Source organism: Aethalodelphis obliquidens, unplaced genomic scaffold (assembly GCF_003676395.1).
Source record: "Aethalodelphis obliquidens isolate GAN/ISIS:26980383/991018 unplaced genomic scaffold, ASM367639v1 scaffold66, whole genome shotgun sequence".
Taxonomy (NCBI): Eukaryota; Metazoa; Chordata; class Mammalia; order Artiodactyla; family Delphinidae; genus Aethalodelphis; species Aethalodelphis obliquidens.
Window position 1 is genome coordinate 4,104,570 of NW_020838010.1, and position 23,777 is coordinate 4,128,346.

The 23,777-nt window shown below is 41.0% G+C and overlaps 1 protein-coding gene across 2 annotated transcripts in view; it reads right to left on the minus strand.

Annotated features, from left to right (window-relative positions):
* The window catches only part of DCX (doublecortin), a 118,369-nt gene extending 104,935 nt beyond the window's left edge, over positions 1–13,434 (minus strand). For both annotated transcript variants that reach the window (XM_027089468.1, XM_027089467.1), the window contains exons 1-2: positions 12,866–13,434; positions 3,929–4,269 (exon numbers count right to left, since the gene is read on the minus strand). In XM_027089468.1, coding sequence (XP_026945269.1) covers positions 3,929–4,269; positions 12,866–13,229 — 705 coding nt within the window. In that variant the 5' untranslated portion in view covers positions 13,230–13,434. The remainder of the gene's footprint in view (positions 1–3,928; positions 4,270–12,865) is intronic.
* Between the last annotated feature and the right edge of the window lie 10,343 nt (positions 13,435–23,777).

Sequence of the window (23,777 nt, forward strand, 5' to 3'; positions counted from 1 at the left end):
TCCATTAGCAATTGCTTATTGAGGTGAGGAATAAACTGGGTCCTCGTCCTCCTAGTGATGGTTAGCTTCCCTGCCTACACAGACCACAAATATCTCTGAGGAAACTGGTCTTCTGTACCAGCAAAACATAAGCCCTGAAAAGATCAAAGGCTCCAAAAGCACATCCGAACAAAATAAAAACAGAAAGAGATGAGAGCCACGTCCACAGGTTTCTTGTCAGTCAGCATAAGCCAATCAGTCAAATGGTACACGTGAGAACAGAAGCAACAATAAATCTGGTATAATCAACTGGGCTGTTTTAACTGATCATTATTTAAACAATGGGGGAGAAAACGACTTGATTTGGTCTGTTTGGCATCCAGTTAGAGCAAGACTGAAACCAAGGGATGGCCTTGACTTCATGATAAAAACGTTCCACAACAAAGAGCCTTGACCATACTTTGTCCTTTCTGCCTGGTGCCACATTTAGCCAAAGACAGGCACGGAATCTCATCCAAGCAAGTCCGAGCCATTGCAACACATGTGCCTTCAGTCTGCACAGAGGAAGATCATATTCCCAAGCAGTAAGAATACCCACCAGTAATCAAAGTGACTGACAGGTGTTAACATTAGGGCTGTCATCACTAGAACTGGGAGATGGGCTGGGCTCCAAAATTTTGAATTTGGCACCGAATTTCAGTATACTCAGCACCTATTCTGTAATTAGTAGGTTTTGTCCTTGCACCCCCAAATTTTGTTATTTAATGTCCTTGCCGTAACCACACAACAATGTTTGATTTGTGGGTTACCCCATGCATACCAGTGAGGTTAGAGTAGTTAGCTCCTAATCATTCAGCATATTCTGTAAACAGCATTTCCTAGTGTGCTCCTAGAGAGTGTGTGTATGTGTGCGTGTGTGCGTGTATCTGTGTATTCCATGTGTTTGTGGTTAAAAAAGACTGGGAAATCCTGGGTCTAAATTAAATGGGTTTCCTTTCTGCAGGACTTCTCAGAACATTTAATGTGCCAATGGGCAATGTGAATCTCTAAGAAAGGCATATAATTTGCAGCATTTCACAACTTTATTTGACCACAAAACCCTTTTATGAAGAGCTCCTGGGGGTGGGGAGATGGGGACAGTTCTCAGAATACACTTTGGGAAAAACTGCTTTCAAAGTCTGCTCTCAGTGACTTCCAAGTGAGTAATAGATCGGAGCTGCCGGGGTGGAATATGCACTCCTTTGGAAGCCCCCCTATGTCTTCTGATAGACCTAAGGATAGTGTCTGGGACATTGAAAACAGAGGGCTTCTCAGAACATATCAGAACAGCTACCTGGGCCATGTGAGAATCTCCTTATGTCAACAAACATTTATAGAGCATCCACCATGAATCAGGAGCTAAGCATTAAAAAACAAACAAACAAAAAGGTTAAGATTACTTTAACTTTGCATGGTGGAGACAGAGAAGTTTTCAGAAATAACATGATATTTGAGGTAGGGCTTAAAAGATGACCCCCGGGGTCAGGGTAGGCAGAGGGAGACATTTTAAAGAGAAGGAACATGGACTTCCCTGGTGGCACAGTGGTTGGGAGTCCACCTGCCGATGCAGGGGACACTGGTTCGTGCCCCGGTCCGGGAAGATCCCACATGCCGCAGAGCGGCTGGGCCCGTGAGCCATGGCCACTGAGCCTGCACGTCCGGAGCCTGTGCTCCGCAAACGGGAGAGGCCACAACAGTCAGAGGCCCGCATACCAGGAAAAAAAAAAAAAGAGAAGGAACAGTACGTGCAGAGCCAGTGATGCCTGCTCCCTCGAGCACTCCTCCCTGACGTGTCTGTACACACACCATATCATACTCTGGCATTTCCTAACGTGTTCCCCAAAGAAATGGGAACCAATCCTTGAAAGGAGTTGGAAAGCTTGCTGTAAGATGAAAATCCACCCATCACTGGACTGGAGCTTGTTTACCTAAGAGGCGGAGGTGTCCCTTTATTTATTATTAGGAACAATCACAGAATGCTGAGGTATGGTACATCCCACAAAATGCTGGAAATTTGTGGTAAGAATGATGAAGGTAAAGTAGGGGGAAGAGTGCTAACATTTATTAATATATATGTAAACTGTCTGACAATTTACATATTTTCTCAATGATGAATTGTATGCATATGTATTTACATTGCGTGTTTTGATTTACAGAGTGCTTTCATATCCGTGATTTCATTCGATCTTCATGAGAATCCTGTGAACATGGGTAGGGCAGGTGTGATTAGCCCCTTTGTACAGAGGAGAAGCGTGAGCCTCAGGACAGGTACGTGGTTAGCCCAACGTCACAGAGTAAGTGGCAATACCCAGATTAGAAACGAAGTCTTCTAAATCCCAGTCTTACGTCCTTGATTGGTATTTTCCCTGTACTTCTTCAAGAGGCTGAAGGTACAGGGAAGCAGAGTTATACCTAATGTTAGAAAAATCTTTCTAAAAATCACAGCTGTTCAACAGTGAAATAGGCTGTTTTATGAAACTGAAATGATTGTAGAGTATATCCTTGCCATAGGAGGGAGATTAAATGTCATGGCTTCTAGAGTTAGGGTCACCCTCAACTCGAAGATCCACTGATCATAAAATTCCTAGACCCTACTTCTCCGAGGTGAGGTTTACGATGATTAATCCTGTTCCTGGACAGCTCCTGTTCATCATACACTTGGTCCTCAAAAAAGAGATACTCTTAGATGCTTAGGAGTTAGAACTTTTCCCATCGCAGATAAACCCATTGCTGTGGTACAACAAACACAGATCACATACAACCGGTACCTCCAGGTTTCTCTCAGATCACAAAATGGTGGCGAACAGATAGAAGCCACACATTTAACCAAATTACCACGTATATGAGTTTGCATTTTCCCAGAAACTTAAAATCTTGCAGCACACAGTATATATCAGAGATTATGGGAGGAGGCACAGTTCTGCATTTGAACACTCAGCATCCTGATATGGTGAATCTATTTTTTTTTAAGAATCTATATAGTTGTTCAAACACCAAAGGTATTTTAAGAGGTAGAAAGTATGGACTGATAATAATCCACACTTGTCTTATCTGATGAGGGACCAGGATTCTCTTTACAGCCAAAGAAACCAGCCAGTGTTCCAATTCCCTTGGAACATTTTTTGTCATATATTTACAGCTCCCTGTGCTCAAGAGAATGGTGCATCTGTCTGATGGAGACGCCTGGCTGCATTCTTTCCCAGATATTAATATAGGTGGCACTTTAGTAGCATAACCAATGACATGAAGAACCTGATTTGGAGAGAAACAGATGGTACCATCTTTCTTGGGCTAATTTTAGGATCCTGAAATAGTCCCTTTCCACACAAACCATCAGTGGAACCAGATTAAGACAGCTATGTCACATGGGAAAGGGAGACAGAAAAAAATGTGGTCTAGTGTGAGGCAAAGACAACGAACCAGAAACCTCAGTGCTTCCCTTCGTATTCTCCTGTCATAGAATATGAGGGTCACTTCCACCTCTTTTCATCAGAATGGATGCTGAATACCAATGTAAGAGTATCTAAGAAGAAATGAGTGGGCAAATCTCATTTCTAGTCACATACATTGAACGATCCAGGTTGCATCATGCACTAGCTAAATTCATATTCCAAGGAGTTTGTAGGACCTAGGCTCCAACACATCTTTTCTTAGCAGATAAGGAAGCTTGTAAGTGACCATTCTACCTGGCAAGTCAGAAACAGATAGAATTTCAAAGCCTCACATTCCTGGTCCATTGCTTTGTCTGCTGCAAAGACCCTTCTCCCAAATGAGACATAATATATCAGGTAGGGATGACGAGAGGTAGAGGAAGAGTCTCCCAACCAGAAATGATGTCCGAGGTGTAAGATGGTCGGCCAAGCATTTAGAACAAATGAGAAGAGGTATAATCCGGGGAAGAAGCACCTACCTGTTTTCCATCCAGAGTGTAGAGTTTTTTGACAACCCCGGTCTCTAGTTTGATGGCTTCAGTGATATCAGTGAGGACTTGCTCAAAAGAGTGGGCTGTCTTCTTGTTCAGAAGCACACGCACAGCCTTCCGAGGCTTCACCCCACTGCGGATGATGGTCACCAGCTTGGGGCGCACAAAGTCCTTGTTCTCTCTGGCCTGGGCACTGTTGCTGCTAGCCAGGGACTGAGGGGCTTTCATATTAGCAGATGTCTTCACATTGACAGACCAGTTGGGATTGACATTCTTGGTGTACTCCACCTTTTTGAAGAAGTTGTCTGAGGAGCAAACATAGCTTTCCCCTAAGGGAAGAAATAAGTGGTGATTAGTCTAACAGCAGGTATACGGACTATTCTAACCAAACTAATACACACTGACCTCGAAGTAGGACTTCTGGAAAAATGGTGATAAAAACAAACTTCATGTGCAATTCCTAATTAGGCCCTCTAACAACTGGGCTCATTCAAATTCAAGAGCAAGTCATCGGCAAAATATTGAAAAAATCCTGTAAAGCTAAGGGTCCCAAGGATAATGAACATACCTAAGTATAATCTAACAAGTGGGGTTCTCAAGTTTGATATGATTTCATTTGAATTGAAAAGTTTACATTAACTCCTAGGATGTGTGTTAATGTCTAGGGGCATTACTAGAGCGTTTTTAACATGTCTCTATTTCTTAAAGTTCCTGTCCTATTTCTGGACTCAGCCCTATTTGTTATATTATGAACTGAAGAGAACTTTCAAAATCAATACATTTTTATTCCAAGTCAAAGTGACCAAAGTCACGTTGTGTATTGGGCATACAGTGCAAACTTGCCCAGAAGCCCGATTGTACTTTGTACAGAGTATATGGCAAAGCGGTAGAATGCTAAAATGTGAAATGTGCGTGTGTGGTGAACGTATGTATGTGTGTATCATTGTGTCTTTTACCCCCATACCCAGGTGGAGAAACTATCTAAATAACAACCTGTAGACACACACACACACACACACACACACACACACACACACACACAGACACTATTACTTGTGTCTGCAAGTCTAGCTCTTGCGTGAGAAATGCTCTCCCCTGTTTCCACCACCCACCCCTCATCTTTCCATCTTCCTGAATGCCACACACCAGCTCGGTGTACTCAGGGCCATCTTCACCAGTGCTCACCCTTGGCTGCCACAAGTAATGAGGTGGAGATGTGAGAATACACCATACAGCCTGATTTATGGATTGGAGGGATCTAGTGTAATTTTCACATTTACCATGGGCTAGAGGAAATGACTAGTACAGCGGAAGAAATGCAGGGGCCAGAGGCAAGAGGAGGGGATTAGACACCTGGGACTAGAAGCTGGAGAAAAGAGGAAGAGAGGCTCAGCCTCGGGGAGAGACTATTGGAAAAGGTTGAATTTTTTGAGTGAAACACATTAGCCTCAAGGTATACAGAAGTTCAGCCAGAGGTTGAGATGCAGAAAACCAGTGTGACTGAATCAGGCTTAACTCATCAGTAATAACGCTAAATCGATCAATCAATCAATCAACCCGAGCCCGTGCAAAGAAAGCATCAAACACAATTATCATCTGATGGCTCTTCTTCCTTCGGTCTCAGCAGGAGAACCGAGCAGAGACATTCACAAACGCCCGGGGCTGATGATTCACTCCCTGTGCAAATATTGATTGCTTTGCGGTAGCACCAAAGCCTTTAAGTCGTGTTAATTGATAAATTTCTCAGTTAGTGCTCAGAGAAGATTCAGTGAGATTCTGTAGGGCACCTTTGAGGACATTTATATGTGTGTGTGGAGCGGGAAGGTAAGTGGCTTGTAACGTCTGCAAAGTGGCTTCCAACACTGCTCTGAGTCCCAGATGCTGCTAGTGTTCTGTCTTGACAAGGGGACCAAGGCATGGTTTGTAGATGAGCACAGGCCCTCACTCCTGCACCTGGTGCATGCATGCACAGCCAGGATGGGGCGATCAAAGACCGCAGCCTAAAGAAACCCTCATTTCTCTGGCTGCCACTGGCTAACCCAATCCTACACAAGTGATTAGAGGATGTGGTCTTTAATTTTTGACTTAAAGGATGAAGGGACCCTTTCAATTCCCCCATATATTCACAGCCAGTATTCCCCATACCCTAGAAATGGCACTCTACCAGATGCACGGGCACCTTCCACGAGGTCACTGCCTCTGAGTCAGATGTTTTCCGTAATCTGTCATGTACTTTGAAACTCTTGTCAGACAACTGGTGGTGTGCAAATGTATGAGGCTATATATTTATGATTTCACTCATCCACAGTCTCCTCTGGAGAGTCAGCTGCGCAGCCCTATTAGGACTCTGGACTTTTTTTGCTCCCATCTCTTAAACCTCTTAAGCCTCTGAACTATGAGTATGATTAACCATCCCCCATGAAAATGAACATGATGGCAGACAGCTATAGTATCATATGGCACCCAAGAACTTTTCAGAGGGCCCAGCTCTCAGGCAAATCTATGTTGAACACTTTCCAACAGTACATTTTAGTCTCTCCACTCTCTTTCCTTTTGGCCCCAATATGAAGTAATGGAAAAAGAGCAGCTGATGTGATGGCAGTCACAATGGGGTTCCCCAATATTTCCTAGTTGTGTGCCCTTGGGCAGACTGACCTCCCTTGGCTTCAGTTATTTGTCTGCAAAGTGGGGATGATGATAACGATACCTACCTCTTAAGGTTGTTCTGAGGCTCAGAGCAGGTGATGCATGATATGCAGGGCTGAGCCCAGAGTCTGCTACACAGTAAGCACTTGACAAATGCCCGCTATCGTTATTATTAAGACCCTAATCTGAAGGAATAGAGAGAGAACAAGAAAAAGAGCTAAGAGGGAAAGGAGGAAGAAAGGGTGGAGAGAAAGGAGACGAAAAGAGGAAGAGTAGAAGCTGAAGGAAAGAAAAGCAGCAGCAGCAAGGGCAACCATCTTGGAACTGAGCTATAATCATTATATAACATGAGCACTGCCCGGGACCCAGGCTTCAAAGATCATATTTCCTGCTGGCTGAAAGGAGGCCTCCGGTTGCGTCAAAGGCCAAATGTGGTAGCTTCATGGATAACACCTAGCAAAGCCACTTGCTGCCTCTGCTGGTGCACACTGAGGGCAGAATATCTTTTAAGACTATCTTTTTTTAGAGCAGCTCTAGGTTCACAGCAAAATTAAGGGGAAGGTACAGAGATTTTCCATATGCCCCCTGCTCCCACACATGCCTCCCCCGTTATCTGTATCCCCTACCAGAGGGCAGGATGTTTGTGGTGGTTGAGGGGGAGTCAGATAGACCTGGATTTAAATCCCAGGCAGGCATTTACAAGCTGTATGACATCAGGCAAATCATTTAATCTCTGAGTCTCAGCTTTTCTGTCTACAAATTGAAGCTATTGCGCTAGGTGACATCTAAGGCCCTTCCAGCTCTTAAGGTCTATAAGAAGGAATCTTCATCTCTTTTCCATCTCAAACAGGCTCTAGGAGATAAAGTTGTTATGGTACTTACATGTTAAAGAAAAGAAATAGGGGCCCACCCCTGAGGACTCTCCCCTCGTACTACTGGAAAGACATCAAATGTGCTGCTTCTCTCGACCAAAGCTTCCTGGTTCTGTGTTGCACCTTTACACAGCTGGGTTCCCATCCTGCCACAGCTTCCAGGGGCCATTTCCCACTCATTAGAAGCCTAGAAGGAAAGCTGGCTTCAGAGCCAAGCAAGGTGACAATCTGCTGGAATCGACAATCTGCTTCAGGGCGAGGGGGTAAGGAAATGAAGTCATGGAAGCACAGCTGAAAGGGCAGGAAGGGAACAAGCTATGGGCTCAAGATGATCTAATGTCTACCTCCCTTCACTTTCAGGAAAGCTCTGTTTTCAAAAACATTAAACATGTTTATAGCTGCTCAGTGCAAAAGCACTTCTGCCTGGGCTTTCTCCTCTTTTCCTGGGCTTTCTCCCTCAAGAAGGAAAATATTAAATGGTGGTTTATTGTATTATCAGGTCTATTAGTGATGTATCACTCTCCCAGGTATCTTAAAATCCTCCTCTTTGGCAGTGTGCTTGCTTTAGTAGTTAGAGGATAAATTAGTGAGAAAGTGGTTTCATCTCATTGGAACAAATGGGCTATGGCAAAGAAAGTGGATCATAGCTGGTGTCACCATACAGATCTTCCAACAAGACTGTCACAGTTGTAAATATTCTGTCCCATGGTCTGCATAATAATGCTCAAAAGGACACCCCTAAGATTGATCTGGGTACTTACATACAAGGAAGTGGGGAAGGAATTAGACAGTACATGAAGGAAGAATAATTCTCCAATGGAAGACTAAACAAGACAAAACGAAAAGTCACCAGTGGATTTCATTCACTGACCCACTGGGAATATAGCTAATACATATACGGCCATATTCTGTCTGGCTTCACGAAGACTGTTCGTGTACCCAAGGAGCTGTGGGAAAGCTGACATCAATAACCTGACTTTGGTCCAAAATGGTCCCCTTAATACTTTCAGTATCTAGCAGCAGACAGTATAGACTAGAGGCATTAGACAAAGGAGTGCCACAAGGCCAGAGAGATTATTAACCAATTGCTTTCTATTTCATTTTATTTTAGGCTAAATACTTAATAATGTGGCCATTTGGAAACATAGTATGTTCTATGCTCCATCATTCCTTTAAGATCTACAAATCAAAAAACAAAAACGGGGCTTCCCTGGTGGCGCAGTGGTTGAGAGTCCGCCTGCCGATGCAGGGGACACGGGTTCGTGCCCCGGTCTGGGAAGATCCCACATGCCGTGGAGCGGCTGGGCCCGTGAGCCATGGCCGCTGAGCCTGCACGTCCGGAGCCTGTGCTCCGCAACGGGAGAGGCCACAACAGTGAGAGGCCCGCGTACCGCAAAAAAAACCCACAAAAACAAAGGTTTAGGTATTGCTAGGAATTCCCACCATTGTACATAGCTGAAGGGGACCGTCAAGATCACTTAATCTAGTACTTCCCAACTTTAAGTGCTCATAAGACTCACCTGGGGAAATCTGTGAAAACAGGCTCTGGAGCACTAGCCCTGAAAATTCTGAGTCAACAAATCCGGGGCGTGGCCCAGGAATTGATATTTTTCTAAAGCTCTAAAAGATTCTGAGAGGCAGCCAGGTTTGGGAGCCACTGGCTATTCCAACCCTTCACTGGCATCATCATTTTTTTTTATTGGAGTGTAATTGCTATACAATGTTGTATTAGTTTCTGCTGTACAATGAAGTGAATCAGCTATATGTATACCTATATCCCCTCCCTCTTGGACCTCCTTCCCACCCACCCCCATCCCACCCATCTAGGTCGTCACAGAGCACCAAGCTGAGCTTCCTGTGCTTTATAGCATGTTCCCACTAGCTATCTATTTTACGCATGGTAGTGTACATATGTCATTCCTAATCTCCTAATTCATCCCACCCTCCCCTTCCCCACCCCCCATGTCCACATGTCTGATCTCTACGTCTATGTCTCTATTCCTGCCCTGCAAATAGGTTCATCTGTACCATTTTTCTTATTACTATTATTTTTTTACATCATGAACAATAATAGTACCTTGTAGCTGTAGTTTTACCTTGTCGATGTGTTTCCATATTTATCATCTAATTTTATCCTCACAATCACTCTAATAGATAAAGAAGGCAGCTATTACTAGTCTCATTTTACAGATAAGAATATTACAGTAGATATACAAAATGTGGTCTATACATACAATGAAATATTATTCCTCAAAAAAAAAAGAAATGAAGTGTTGATACATGGTATAGCATGGACAAACCTTGGAAACATTTTGTAAGTGAAAGAAGCCAGTCACAAAAGACCATATAGTGTATGATTCAATTTACATAAAATGTCCAGAATAGGCAAATCTGTAGAGACACAAGGTAGATAAGTTGTCACCTAGAGCTGGAGAGAATACGGGAAATGGGCAGTGACAGCTCATTGGCACAGGGTTTCTTTTTGGGGTGATGGAAATGGTATAAAATTAGATTATGGTGATGGTCTCACCACTTGTAAATTTTTTAAAAGTCATTGAACTGTACACTTTCATTGAACTGTACACTTAAGTTGGTGTATTTTACAGTATGCAAGTTATACCTTAATAAAGTTGGTTTTTTTTACGTTGTTTTAAAAAGAGAGAAAATTAGTCACAGTGATGATAAGGACAAACTTATAGTCATGTAGCTTAACTAGCTATAAACTAGGATGACTCAAATAGTACCAGCCACCCTTTATTGAATGCTATCATGTTCCAGGCAGAATACTAAACACTTCGTATCCATTGTTTTATTTAATCCTCAAAGTGGTTATTCCCACTTTACAGATGAACAACTGAGGCTCAGGGAATCTAAATGGTTTCCCCCGAGTTCACACAAGCTAGCAGGTGGCAGAACTGGGATTTGAACCAAATCAGATTCCAAAGATTTCTTTTCCTATTATAATCTTCTGCCTCTAAGATGAGAACCCAATGCCTCTGACTCTTCACCCAGGGATCTCTCCAAACTTTTTCAATTTGAAGTCTCTTGGGAAGCAACATGTATGAATTACTATTTTAAAATCTTTCTTTTAACCTCTTCCAAAGGTGAAAAAAGTAAAGGACTTCTGTCCTCCATTCCTACAGTTGCAAAGGACAAAAAATAGGAGAGAAAAAGACCCTTTTTCTTTATCCTCTTCATATCTGTACCTTTTCCCATCTGGCTCTGTGGTAGTGGGATATGGGTCACATTTCTCAATGCTGCCCCAGAGATACCCCAGAATTTCCTTGACTGAATGGGCCATACTCAGGACTGAAAGGGCACTGAGGGCCACTGCAGTTTGTGGTTGTACGTGACTTGTGGATAAATGCAACTGAGCCTTATTTACATTCTGCATAGTCCAGAAATTCACCAGGAAGTACTACTACTGCACCCGGGAGTGGTAAATAAGAGGAGTCCAATCTAGCAGGACTCAAAAGGATCAAGAGAAAAGGAAGCTGCAGTCTTCAAAATTGTATTTATTACCTATATTGAGCTAAGATTATCACAACACACACCCCAACACACACACACACACACACACACACAGAAATCCAGGGAGGAAAATCAATATCAAGGGCTAGTCCTTGAGCAAGACATGTTAAAAAATGGATTTGGGGGAGTGGGCAATCTGGGCATGACACCACTCTTATATCAGACACAAGAACATTCTAATCCTTGCTCCAAATACAATGTCACTTGATTCAGAATTCTGCCCGAGCATGTATCGTGGTCTTTAAAAGATCGCAGCTAGTGGAAACGATGAGGACATACTGGGTGATTCAGGGTGCTTTGTTTATGAAAATTCTTACAGAGAAACCCCTCCAGTTTGACTGAGATGTGGATTTTCCAGTGACAAAAGACACACACCCTATCGATTACGCTGTTGGACAGCTCCCTCAGCCTAGCTTCAAGTCCTTCAAGTTTGCCCTGACTCTCCTTTATTTTAAGATATTTGCTAGGATGGCCAATCCTTCAATGTTCAGAAGAAGCCTAGGATTAACCTCCACCTGGCCATCCAGCACCTGATCAAATAATCTAAGCCTCCTCAGCATTGTTTCTCAAGGTCAGCTTGAAGAAAAACCTCAGACTTGAATCCCGAGACCCAGATCCAGTAGCCATATGGACACTGTCTTATAAGTAACTAGCCCCAAATCACTCAACCTGACTTGAGAAACAGCAGCTACTTGCGAGAATGTGGTCTTGTACAAGGGAAGCCCTCATGCTCCTTTGTCTAGAAACACAAGAAACCTAGAAGCAGTGAAGCAGAGGCGGGGCACTCCCATCCATACCAAGTCCTTTAATGTGTTGTTTCTCCTTCCTCGCCGCTGTTTCAGAGAGATCTGCCTGTTCTAAACTCATCTTTGCTTGGGGGAATGGAAAGAATGAGGAGGGAGGGCTGGAGCGTGGGAAGAGGTTTTGGGGGGAACATTTTCATTATCACCACTCCTGAGTGCTGTCCTTTAAAGTATTGTCAGGTTAAACCGATCACATATATTACACCCAGTAAAAGGTGGGGTAGGGAGGCATCCTCAAAATACTTGATTTGATAAAGTAAAATATTAAGACCATGTCCCAAGATCTATTTTTCTAAATGATCACAAAAGAGACTTCATGGCTGGGCAAGTTTTGGTAAGAGCTGGGATCTTCCCTATATTTGAGCTGGGTACACAGGTTGTCAGGATTCTCAGCAATCTTGTCATAAAATTCGATTGCAAAACCAAAATCTGACAAGGATTTAAACAGATTTAGGTACAGTGAGTCAGTTCCTATTCTAATAGGGATAGTCTTTATTAAAATACCAGACATACCTACAGCTTTTTTTGGTATTTCTCTCAATGACCTCAGCCTTAGGGACACACCCTGAAGTGGGCTTTTTAGAAGCAACAGCTGAGCAGTGACCACTTACCTAAAAGTATAATCCTCTGTGAATACGTCCAGGAAGGCCAGCTTTTAGGGTGCATATTTCCATGAGTTGCAATTCACGAAGAGCCTCTCAGCAGTTCAAAGGATATTAGCATATAATATTTTCTCTCTGTTAACCCAACCAATCTTCCTTGCTCATTTTATACCCCTATTTAGAGTTAACTATGAGCACATTCTAGAGTAAATGACACAATTCAGATTTTTCTTTGTATACCGAGTGGTAAACACAATGCATTGTCATCGCCAGCCACACTTCAACGCCAGCCGAAACTGAAGACCATGAAGGGTAACGGCTAATGATTCTGCCAATGCCTCTAGAATTAGAAGTCTAAGCAGCAACCTTGTGTTTTTACAAACACATTTCCCAATTTCTTTTAATGAAATGTACCCATAACTAACGATGCGCCACCTCCCACTAAGGGCCACCACCCACTCCTTGAATTACCTTCTTCCAGTTCATCCATGCTTCCGATTTTCCTGGATCCATCAATGGTGTAAATGTAACGCACTCCCTGAGGCAGGTTGATGTTGTCAGACAGAGATCGTGTCAGGTCAGCCAGCAAGGCGTCGAAGCTGCGAAAACGGTCAGAGGACACAGCGTACACAATCCCCTTGAAGTAGCGGTCCCCATTGCGGTAGAAACGTACCTTCTTGGCTTTCTTCTCGTTGCTCAGTGCCTGCAAGGTTCGGGTTCGGTAGAAGCTACAATGGGCGCTGTGAGTGGGGCTAGGCAGCCCATTCATCCGTGAGCCTCTCATGTTCCTGGATGTCTTATCTCTTTCATCAAAATGTCCAAAATCAAGTTCCATATTTTGGTGGAACCTCAGAGACCTGAGTGTTGGAGAAAAGGGTGGGGATGAAAAGAAGCAGAGAAAAAGGGGTGAGGAGGAAAAAAAAAAAGAAAGGAATTCAAATATTAGCCAGATCCAGATCTGCAATCTGCTGCCTGTGAAAAGAACTGGTTGAAAAAAGCCCGTGACCCATCTGCTGCTTGCCCCTGACCTGCAGGAATATTGATTTTAATAGAAAAGAAGGAGGGGCTGGAGGGGTGCTGCTGGCTGTGGGCACTGGGGTGAGAGATGGGGAGGGAGGCACTTCTGGCACTGTTCCAAACACAGGAGAGGGAGGGATTTTGAAATAGCTTAAAATCCTGGGACTTCCTGACACTGGCTCCTATCAAATTGTAACTTCAGGCTAAATACATTAAAACTGGCATCTGTTTCCTCACACATGCCCACATGACTAGCTTGTAAATGAATCCATAGCCCGACAAAATCCCCCTTGAAGGGAACAGAAGGACCTAGCCAAGGTTAGCATCTCTAGCTCAGGAAGCAATCTTTGCATCTTAGTAAAATGACTACGAAGGGGAGTGTTTTAATTTTATCCCAAACCCTCTTTCCTACTCTAATGTGTGCATCCCCTCCCCCCCCAGAATAAACTGGAATTCTCCTTTAAAGGGACGGCCTCTAGGGAATAGCTGGAGTCTTTGTGCTATTCATCAAACCCCTTCCCCACCAAGCTGGTGCAGCTATCCGAGATTCACAAGAAATAAGCTGAAAAAAAAAAGGGATTAGAAAAATCAGTTATTTAACGAGTTATTAGTTCTGCTTTACTCCTGGTATCCGCCCCCCCTTCTTTATGTGCTCTACCCACCCCCACCAATGATGCAGCCCCACCTCTTAATGGAATCATTTAATTGTTGAAAAATTCCCAAATGAATCCTTTAACAGCATATGGGACCTTTAGAAGCAAGCACACCTTTCATTGTTCTGGGCTTCTACCCTGAATGAAGGGGCATTTTTCCCTCACAGCAGGCAATTCACCCCAAATTTATCTATTGCCCAGGTGTGTTAGCTGAGGCAAAAGATGGTCATCTGTCAGATTTGCTTTCCCCCTTTCTGCTGAAAGAAAGGAAAGAAGGAAGGAAGGAAGGAAGGAAGGAAGGAAGGAAGAAAGAAAGAAAGAGAGAGAGAAAGAAAGAAAGAAAGAGAGAAAGAAAGAGAGAGAGAAAGAAAAAGAAAGAAAGAAAGAAAGAAAAGCACAATATGAAACCAAATACAACAGAAGCCCCAAACGCTAGCAAAGGTAGTGACAGCCTAGGAACCAAACTATTAACATGCATCGCACAGATGGGGATAAAAGGACTCACAAAGCAAGCAGGGCTCAGCTGCTACACACTGCCACATTGAGATATTTGCAAGGGACCAGGAAGACAGGAGATAAAGACTGGTGCCTATCAGGTTTGCCAGGCTCGCTCCCTCTATTCTCCCAATGTCACCATGACCTGTGCTGAGCTCAGCATTGTCTCTGTCAGGCAACCTGCAGTGTAAGAGACCCCACCTCCTCAAGACAAGTAGCAAGCATTTCCCCAGGCGTGCCAGCAACGCTTGGCTTTGCTTTAGAATCTGGGGTGCTGTTATTCTAAAATCAACATCACAGTGAAAACAAAGGAACATCAAACTCACTTTTCTAAAGGAATATCCCAGGTAGAGGCTTAGCAAAAAATCTGATAGAATAAGGCCAAAAAAAAAAAAAAAAAAAAAAAAGAGGGGGGAGACCAGAGGGAAAGAGAGAGAGAGGACACACCGAGAGAGGCAGAGAGAGAGAGCTTTGCCTTGTGCTTTTCCCGTTTGACATCTGTTACATTCTCCCTGAAAATCACTGGAAAGCCCCACTCACCGGTTTTCTGCTGGTTGGGTGGAGATGCTGAGAGAAAGAAAACCAATCTCTCTATGCCTTTGTTGTCTGAGCTCCAAGCAAGAAATTCCTGCCAGGGTGGATAGATGCCTTCTAGGTCCTAGTGCCTTGTCCAGATTCTCCCCTATAACTCAAGCTTAGTGAATCTCCCCCAACCTCCTTTGATTAATTACATGCTTTTTTTTTTTTTCAACTCACCGGCTGCATTAACAGCTAGAAAGGTTTCATTTATAACCAACAGGAAATTGCAGGGTAGCAAAAAGATTGCACAGGCAAGCTCAGAATGCTCTAATGAGCAACGTGCTAGTCTTTTCTTCTAGGGAACTGCCAATTTCACTTGGCCAAAACCTTGGCCTAATCTGCCTGGGGGCCAGACTCACAGTCAAACCAGGCTTCTTAGAAATTGTAGCTCTCTTCATTTAACCTTGAGAGAAAACAATCAAATATGCAAATTCTTTATGGCATTTTAGTTCATGCATCCAACAACTGGTTGTTTGGAAATGAGGTTAGTGGAGTAGACTAAGAAGCAGTAGGAAAGGGACAAGACAAGGGAAAGTCATTCCGGAATTTCATGGAGGATGAAGTTGAAGACGGATCCCAAAGACCTTTTAGCTTGGTGTAATAATTTTGTTAATGGGATCTGCAGCGTTCATCTTTGAGAATTTGAGACTTCGTATCTAACCCAGAGACTTTTCTGTGTGAAGTGAGTCTGATGGCTACAAGATAAATATTAATAGCTCTTTCCTCAAACTGCCTATTTGTTACTAACTGGCTTCTTTATATCAAATATGTTATAAAGGGCAAGGAAGCATGCATATTGAATTCAAGAAATCAGGCCAAATTATAAGACAAAAGAAGAGTAAGGCAAGGGTGGGCTACCATATTCACAACAGAGGCTACATGCATTAATATGTAGCAGTATTGAACTAGTCATGGTTCAATTTTTGCTTGGCTTCCAGGAAGCTCAGAGCTAATAGCATGCTCAGGAATTATCTTATGTCTGATTCCTAATATAATTAACCCTACTTTTTAGAGATAATGCTAGATGATTTATAGTTAAGCTCTTGCTATACACGTATTTTACTGTAAGCTGCCTTAAAATGGGATTAAATATATGATTTTTCTTCTCTGGAAGGTGATAGCTCAGCAAAGCCTGAGCTATCTATGTTAGTGGGGTGTTCAGCGTCAAGTGTGCAACCTGCCCAGTCAAGTCCTCCCTACACTTTTCTGCTGCTCTCCTCTTTTCTAAATAAGTACCTCAGGGGACAACATGTGTCTGCCCTGTTTTCTTCCATTTGTTTCTGCCTTACATTGTGGCCACCTCTTGAAAACTCAGGGTTATTCAAGTCAAGGGCAGAAAAATATCAAGAAATAGAAGCAGAGAAATATGGAAATTCCAACCAATGGCTGCAACATTTTTGTCCAGCAAAGCCAATGTCTTAAATTTTTTTTCTTTCACATAGTAAGCTTTCTGTAAATACACAGCAATTGATTTTGCATCAGAACTCAAAATCATTTTATTTCTGGTGAAGATATAAGAATGGATGGGATGATAAAACTTAAACATGAAGGATTTGGAATAGATCTTAGAGAAAATTTCCTCATGATCTAGGCTTTTTAACACTACTGTGAAAGCAAAATGTCTTTAGAAGACAGTCTAGGATAGATGGCTTTGTTTACCTTATATATACCAGAGAGCAGAGGGTGAACAAGATCAATGTTTCCCAGTGTGAGGTATGTGGGTGTTAATAGGTATTCTTTAAAAAGAGAAAAAAATTCTATGGTCAAATATGTTTGAAAAGTGATGGGCTAAACAAAATTTGTTTTCTTTATCATAAACTTTTCAGGGTCTTTAATATACTTAAAACATGGTACCAGTCTCCGAGAAGGCAATTTAGTATAAAGGGCTTCCTGCTTTTTTTTTTTTTAACTCAGGATCTTTTTTTTTCCCAGAACATCTCATAGACTTATGTTCTGTGGGAAAACCTTTTTCAAAAACTGGACTAGGTTATCTCACCAACGTAATTCTTCTCAAAGAATTCTCAGCTACTAACCAAAACTTTTTCTCTCACTTCCTCAGAGGAGAAGGATCACTGGCAGAAGTGAAAGGCTCAGGCACAAGTCCAGGGGAAAGTACATCTTTCTGTATGGAAGTCAACTTTGAAGATCAAGGGAGAGTCAGGATTGAGGGTTCAATGGCGTGAAGGGATTGAAGGATAAGTGCAGCAACCCCATTGTGGGAAATGTACCAGTAAGATCTTTTGAGTAATTACAATGTGCTCAGTACCACAGGAAAGATGCAGAGTAGATAACATCAGTCACTGCCCCTGAAGGACTTGAAGATTCACTGAGGAGACAGGACAAGAATATGTATCTTGCAAAAAATCATGAAGGAGAAGGGCTGTGGTCTGGGTTAATCAAACTCAGGTTTAGGATCAGGGTCAGGAAACAAGACCATCATCCATCATACACACACACAAACGCACACAATCATTAGTTTACATTACCTATCAGAAACACAGTGAGTAGCATCTAGAGTAGAGTGGGATAAGCGAACAGGAAGTGAGGTTGGAAATATATACAAACGGTTTATGGGGGCCAGAAAACTATAAAGTGCACAACAGAAGCGGTGAATAAACGTAGAGCCAGACCATGTTCATGAATGGCAAGATGCAACGTTGTAAGGGTATCAGTCCTCCCCAAAGTAATCTATATAGATATGAAAAAACTCCAGTTAAAAACTCCAACAGGAGGGCTTCCCTGGTGGCACAGTGGTTGAGAGTCCGCCTGCCGATGCAGGGGACACGGGTTCATGATCCGGTCCGGGAAGATCCCACATGCCGCGGAGCGGCTGGGCCCGTGAGCCATGGCCGCTGAGCCTGCGCGTCCGGAGCCTGTGCTCCGCAACGGGAGAGAGGCCACAACAGTGAGAGGCCCGCGTACCGCAAAAAAAAAACCAAAAACCAAAAAAAAAAACCTCCAACAGGAGTTTTGGTGAAATTCACAAATATCAGGTAAGTATTACCTTTTATTATGCCCCAAATAGTCACATGCCACCTCCCTCACTTCTTTCGGCTTTGCCCACGTATCAGCTTCTCAACAAGACCAACCCAGACTATTCTATTTAAAGTCAGAACCTTCCTCCCAACCCAGCCCTCCAATTTTCTTTTCCCTGCTCTGTTTTTTCTATAACACTTATCATCTTCCAGCATATTATATAATATGCCTATTTATTATGCTTATTATAAACCTACCCAAAGTAGAATATAAGCTCCACAAGGGCAGGAAAATTCTAGTAGCTTTAATGAAATATAATTCATAATGCCAATGGTAATATTTCGTTTGCTTTCAATACTATACGCAAAGTGCTTAGAACAATGTCTAGCACAAAGTAGGTTTGGGTATTTGTTTAATTGGATAAAGTAAAGAAAACATGGACTCTTCAGGAGATGATATTGGGACAATTAACTTTCGTATGGAAAAAATTAAATTAGATCCCCAGTTCACACCATACATAAACTCCAGATGTTTTAAAGACCTGCATATAAAGAACAGGACTTGAAAATTATTAGAATAAATTGTAGGAGATTCTCTTTAATTCCTTGTGACAAAAAGACTTTCTTAACCAATATGCAAAAAGCAGAAATTTTATAGGAAAATATTGGTAAACTTGATTACATGAAAGTTTAAAGCTTCTGAAGGCAAAAGATAGCATTAAAACATGAAAAGATACGTAACAGACTAAGAAAAAGATATTTGAATCTTATATAACTGACATAGGATTAATTAATTAATATTAATTATATATATATAACCTATATATATAATAACAATAAGAAAAAGGCAAAACTCCAATAGAAAAGAAATGAACAAAGGATATGCTCAGGTTGTTCATAAAAGAGGAAACCCTAATGGCCAATAAACAGGTAAAAATATGCTCAACCTCACACATAACGAGGGAAATCCAAGTTGAAACAGAAATTGCATCTTTTACAAGCGTTAGATTGGTGGAAATTTTTAAAGTATGGCATCCCAAGTATAGGCAAAGACAAAAAGCACCTGGAACTTTCATACGCTGTTGGAGGAAACATAAATTAGTACAATTTTGGAGAGCAGTTTTTGGTAGTAGCTAGTATAGTTGAAAATGTATATCAACCTATGATCCAGAAATTCCATTTCTAGATATACATCCCACGGAAATTCTCCCACATGTGTTCAAGGAGACAGCTACAAGGATATTCATAAAAGCATTACTGAAATGCTGAAAAGTGAAAACAACCCAAATGCCTATCATCAGCATACTAATTTGATTAGTGGTTATTCGTACAAGGGATGTTATATACAATGAAATAGAATAGATGAGTGCTAAGTGTAAGTGGTGGTGCACAGGTTTCTCTGCAGCCATAAGTTTTCATTTCTCTGAAAACTAAATGCTTGTAAATGTAATTGCTGTGTCATGTGATAATTGTGTGTTTCATTTTATAAGAAACCACCAAACTGTTTTCCAGAGTGGCTTAATATTTTATATACCCACCAGTAATGTATGAGAGATCCAGTTTCACTGCATTCTCATCAGCATTTGGTATTTTTATTTTAACCATTCTAATAGATGTGTAATGATATCCCTTTGTGGTTTAAATTTGCATTTCCCTAATGTGTAATGGCGTTGAACATCTTTTCATGTGCTCATTTACTATAACTGTAGAGCTTCTTCAGTGATAAGACTCTTTGTGCCTTTTGCCTATTTTCTAATTGGATTGTTTGCTTTTTTAATGTTGAGTTTTGAGAGTTCATTATATATTCTAGATCTGAGTCTTTTGTCAGATATGTGGGCTTGCAAATACGTTCTCTCAGTCTATAGCTTGTCTTTTCATTCCCTTAACATGGTCTTTCATAGAGTAAAAGTTTTTAATATATTCATTTTTTTATGGTTTGTGCTTTTGGTGTCATGTCTCTTCATGAAGCCCAGATCCTGAAGTTCTCTCCTATGTTATATTCTAAAAGTTTTATAGATGTATATTTTATATTTAAATCTATGATGCACATTGAGTTGATTTTTGTATCAGGTGTGCGATATAGATTATAGTTCATATTTTTTGTCTATGGATATATAATTGCTCCAGCAACATTTGTTGAGAAGATCCTCCATTGAATTGCTTTTTCACCTTTGTCAAAAGTCAACTGACTATATCTTTGTAAATCTATTTCTGTTCTCTATTGAATAGCAGTGGTGAGAATGGACATTCTTGACTTGTTCCTGTTCTTAGCTGGAAAGCATTTAGCCTTTCATTGTTAAGTGTGACATTAACTGTGAGGTTTTTCTGTTTGTTTTCTGGTAGAGGTACTGTATCAAGTTGAGCAAGTTCCTGTATTCCTAGAGTTTTCCGAGGTGTTTTTTTTTTTTTAAATCATGAATGGGTGTTGAATTTTATCAAATCATTTTTCTACGTCAATGATTTGATTGTGTGATTTTCTTCTGTAGTCTGTTAATACAATTGATTACATAGATTGATTTTCAGAATGTGTACAATTTTGCATGTGTTGGCATATTTCTTAATGATTTTAAAAATTTGGAGTCCAACATGAACTAAGGTAATTTTCCATATTTCTTCAAAATAATTCTTAAAATTACTCAGACAAGTAACTTAAGCAGAGTGTTAGCAATCAGGTAATCAGGAAAGTATTTGGCGGAGGAGCATATAGCATATATAGGCAAAAAGGGAACAAGTTAGAAAGTGCAGTAGTACTCAACTCTGGCTTTATAATTGAATCAAATGGGAAGCTTTTAAAAAATACTCTTGACTGTGATTTAATTGATCTGGTATGGTTTTGAAGCATTAGTATTTTTTAAAGCTACCCTGGTGATTCTAATGTACAGCCAAGGTTGAGAACCACTGGCATAGTGGAAAGAAACTAATAAGGTAGACTTTGGAGTCAGATCTGATTTCAAATCCCAGTTCCACAGCTTATTAGTTACATGACACTGAGCAAGTTAGTGGAGTCTATTTATAAAATGGGGATAGAGAAATAAGATCATATCCTCCTTGAGCCACTGCTATTTACAGTTTCTTCACTTGCTGTATCCTACCTGACACAACAGAAAAATGATTCAATACATAGTCATGCTTGAAATCACTCTTGGTGGCCCAAAAACTGAGAGGACTCCTTAGAAGATGAGAAGTAGATCTGTTTTGATTAAAGAAGGAAACCACAGCTCAGGACATGCATGGGAGAGCATTGGAGAGTATTCTTATAGGTAATAAAAGTACCCCAGGAGTTCTCCATGCCAAAAGGTAAAAACTATGACAAAGGAGTGGTCTTAGAGGCAACTACTCAGTATAGCGGGAAGAAAAGCCAGAAAAGTCAACTCCTCTCTATCCTTTATCCCACTGCATGGACCAGCAAGCAGTAACAGAGGGATTTGTCTTCAAGTGAAAGCAATGAATAAGGGAGCTTAAGACAGTGAGATAGTCTAGTAACATGGGTGATGGGCAATGGCAAAATAAATTGGGAGTATTAATGAGAAATAGAGAGGTACACAGATTCATCAAGGTACCCTTATTATGGCATGTTCTCCACCTCACCCACTCTGATTGAAAACAGCAGATACATATTTTCCCTCTATTCTCTGAAACAAGTTGCATAAACAGAAGGAGCAGACAGTCTAAAACAATCTCAACTACAGAGAGAAGCATATAATAAGAGAATCACCAAACATTTAAACAAAGCAATGCCATGAAATAGAGACAATATACTCAACAAATGAAAGGACTTTCATTAGATAAGTAGAGTCCTCAGAACATGAATATAAAATAATAACCTCAGAATGATAAGGAAGGATATTACATCTATGAAAGAACAAGTAATTATAGAACAATAATAGGTAAATATGAAAAATAAGAGATTTTTAAAAATAAATAACATAGGTGAAGTTAATAAATGGACTGAACTAAGATTTGTGATGGATAGAAACAGAGATGAAATCATAGAGCTGGAAAATTGGGCTGAGGCATTCACCCAGAGCATAGTATAAAGGATAAGGGGATGGGAAGTAGTAAAGAAAATGTGAGAGGCATGAAATATAAACAAATCAAGAAATTTCCACATTTGTCTAAAGGGAGTTCCATTGAATAAAAATGGAGAGAATGGAAGGAATCAATATTTGAGGAATAAATGGCAAAACAAACAAACAAAGAAAAAACTCCCTAGAATTGAAGTCATGAATCGTCAGATTGAAAGGGCCTTATAAATGCCGAGGAGGATAACCTATTTTAAAAAAAGAATAGTAATTAAAAAAAAAAACCTCTAAACCTGGACACACCACAGTGCAATTTTAGAGCATCAAGGATAATGTGAAAATACTAAAATCTTTCAAAGAGAAAATAAAGACCACCTATAATGAACAAGAATAAGTTTTACTTTCCATTAGCAAAATCAGACGCAGGACAGCAATGGAGCAATATCTTCAAAGTGTTGAGTGAAAATAATGTTGAACCTTGGATTTAATACAAAGCCAAACTATTATATGAGAGAGAGGGAGAAATAAAGGTGTTTTGGACATATAAGAACCCAGAAAACTTACCACCCCCAAAAACTCTCGGAAAGAATTAGTAGAGAATATACGTCGGCAAAAAGAAAAATAATTTGTATAAAGCAATGATGTTAAGGAAATAAAGCTTAATCATTTATGTATTATTTATATAATTAAAATTAATTTTAAACTATAAGATGTAACCTATCTCCATCTGGGAGAAAGTTTGGCAAGTGTAAGATCAGTGAAAGGTGTTACCTATAAATTTTGCTTGAACTGAGCAAAATATTGTGTTCTCACTACATCAACAAAGGGAATGTGAATCCTTAATGTAGTTTTTCCACAAGTTTAGAAGAGCATGAGTGGTGCCTGTGGTCACTGGCCTAATTTACGTCTCAGGAAACAACTTCTAGAAAGTACTTTCTCATCTATAGCCAGTCCCAGGGATCATTCCTGAATTAATATATTCTTGTATGGATCAGAGTGAAAGAAGAAAAAAAACTGACCTACACCAGTATACTCAAGAGATTTCATTCCACAAAATATTTCCTGAGTTTTCTTCTATGCACCAGGCTCAGTGCTAGGTGCTGAGGGGTGCAATGATAAAAAGACAAAGTGGAAGTGGAAGATCCTGCTCTTTTTATTCTCAATGAAAATCTTTCTTAGAAGCCCCTCAGCAGACTTTCCTTCAGGTCATATTGGCTAGGATTAGTCCCACTTCCATGCAGAAACTTATTACTGACAAGGGGAATGAGACTACTGATTGGCTTCAATTAATCATGATTCACTTCCTCTGCATAAGAAAGAGTTCAGCCCCCCTCCCCATTATGGCTACACAGAGGAAGGTGAAAAAATTGGAGTTCTGTTAGTGAGGAAGAAGTAGAAGGTACCAACAAGGTTTGCTACAGTATTTAACATTTCTGAACCTCTTAGTGGGGTCCTCACCATGTATTTTTCCTCAAAGAACTATTGTGACTGTTAAATGAGATAACTCTTGTTGTGTTCAATAAATGTCAGCTATTAATGTTGTGGTTGATGTTGTTATTTGGCTTTTAATTAGTTATCTCATCAATAGCTGGTTCTTTCCATTTTTCCCTTATGTCCCCCACAGTTTGACATCAATGCCTCA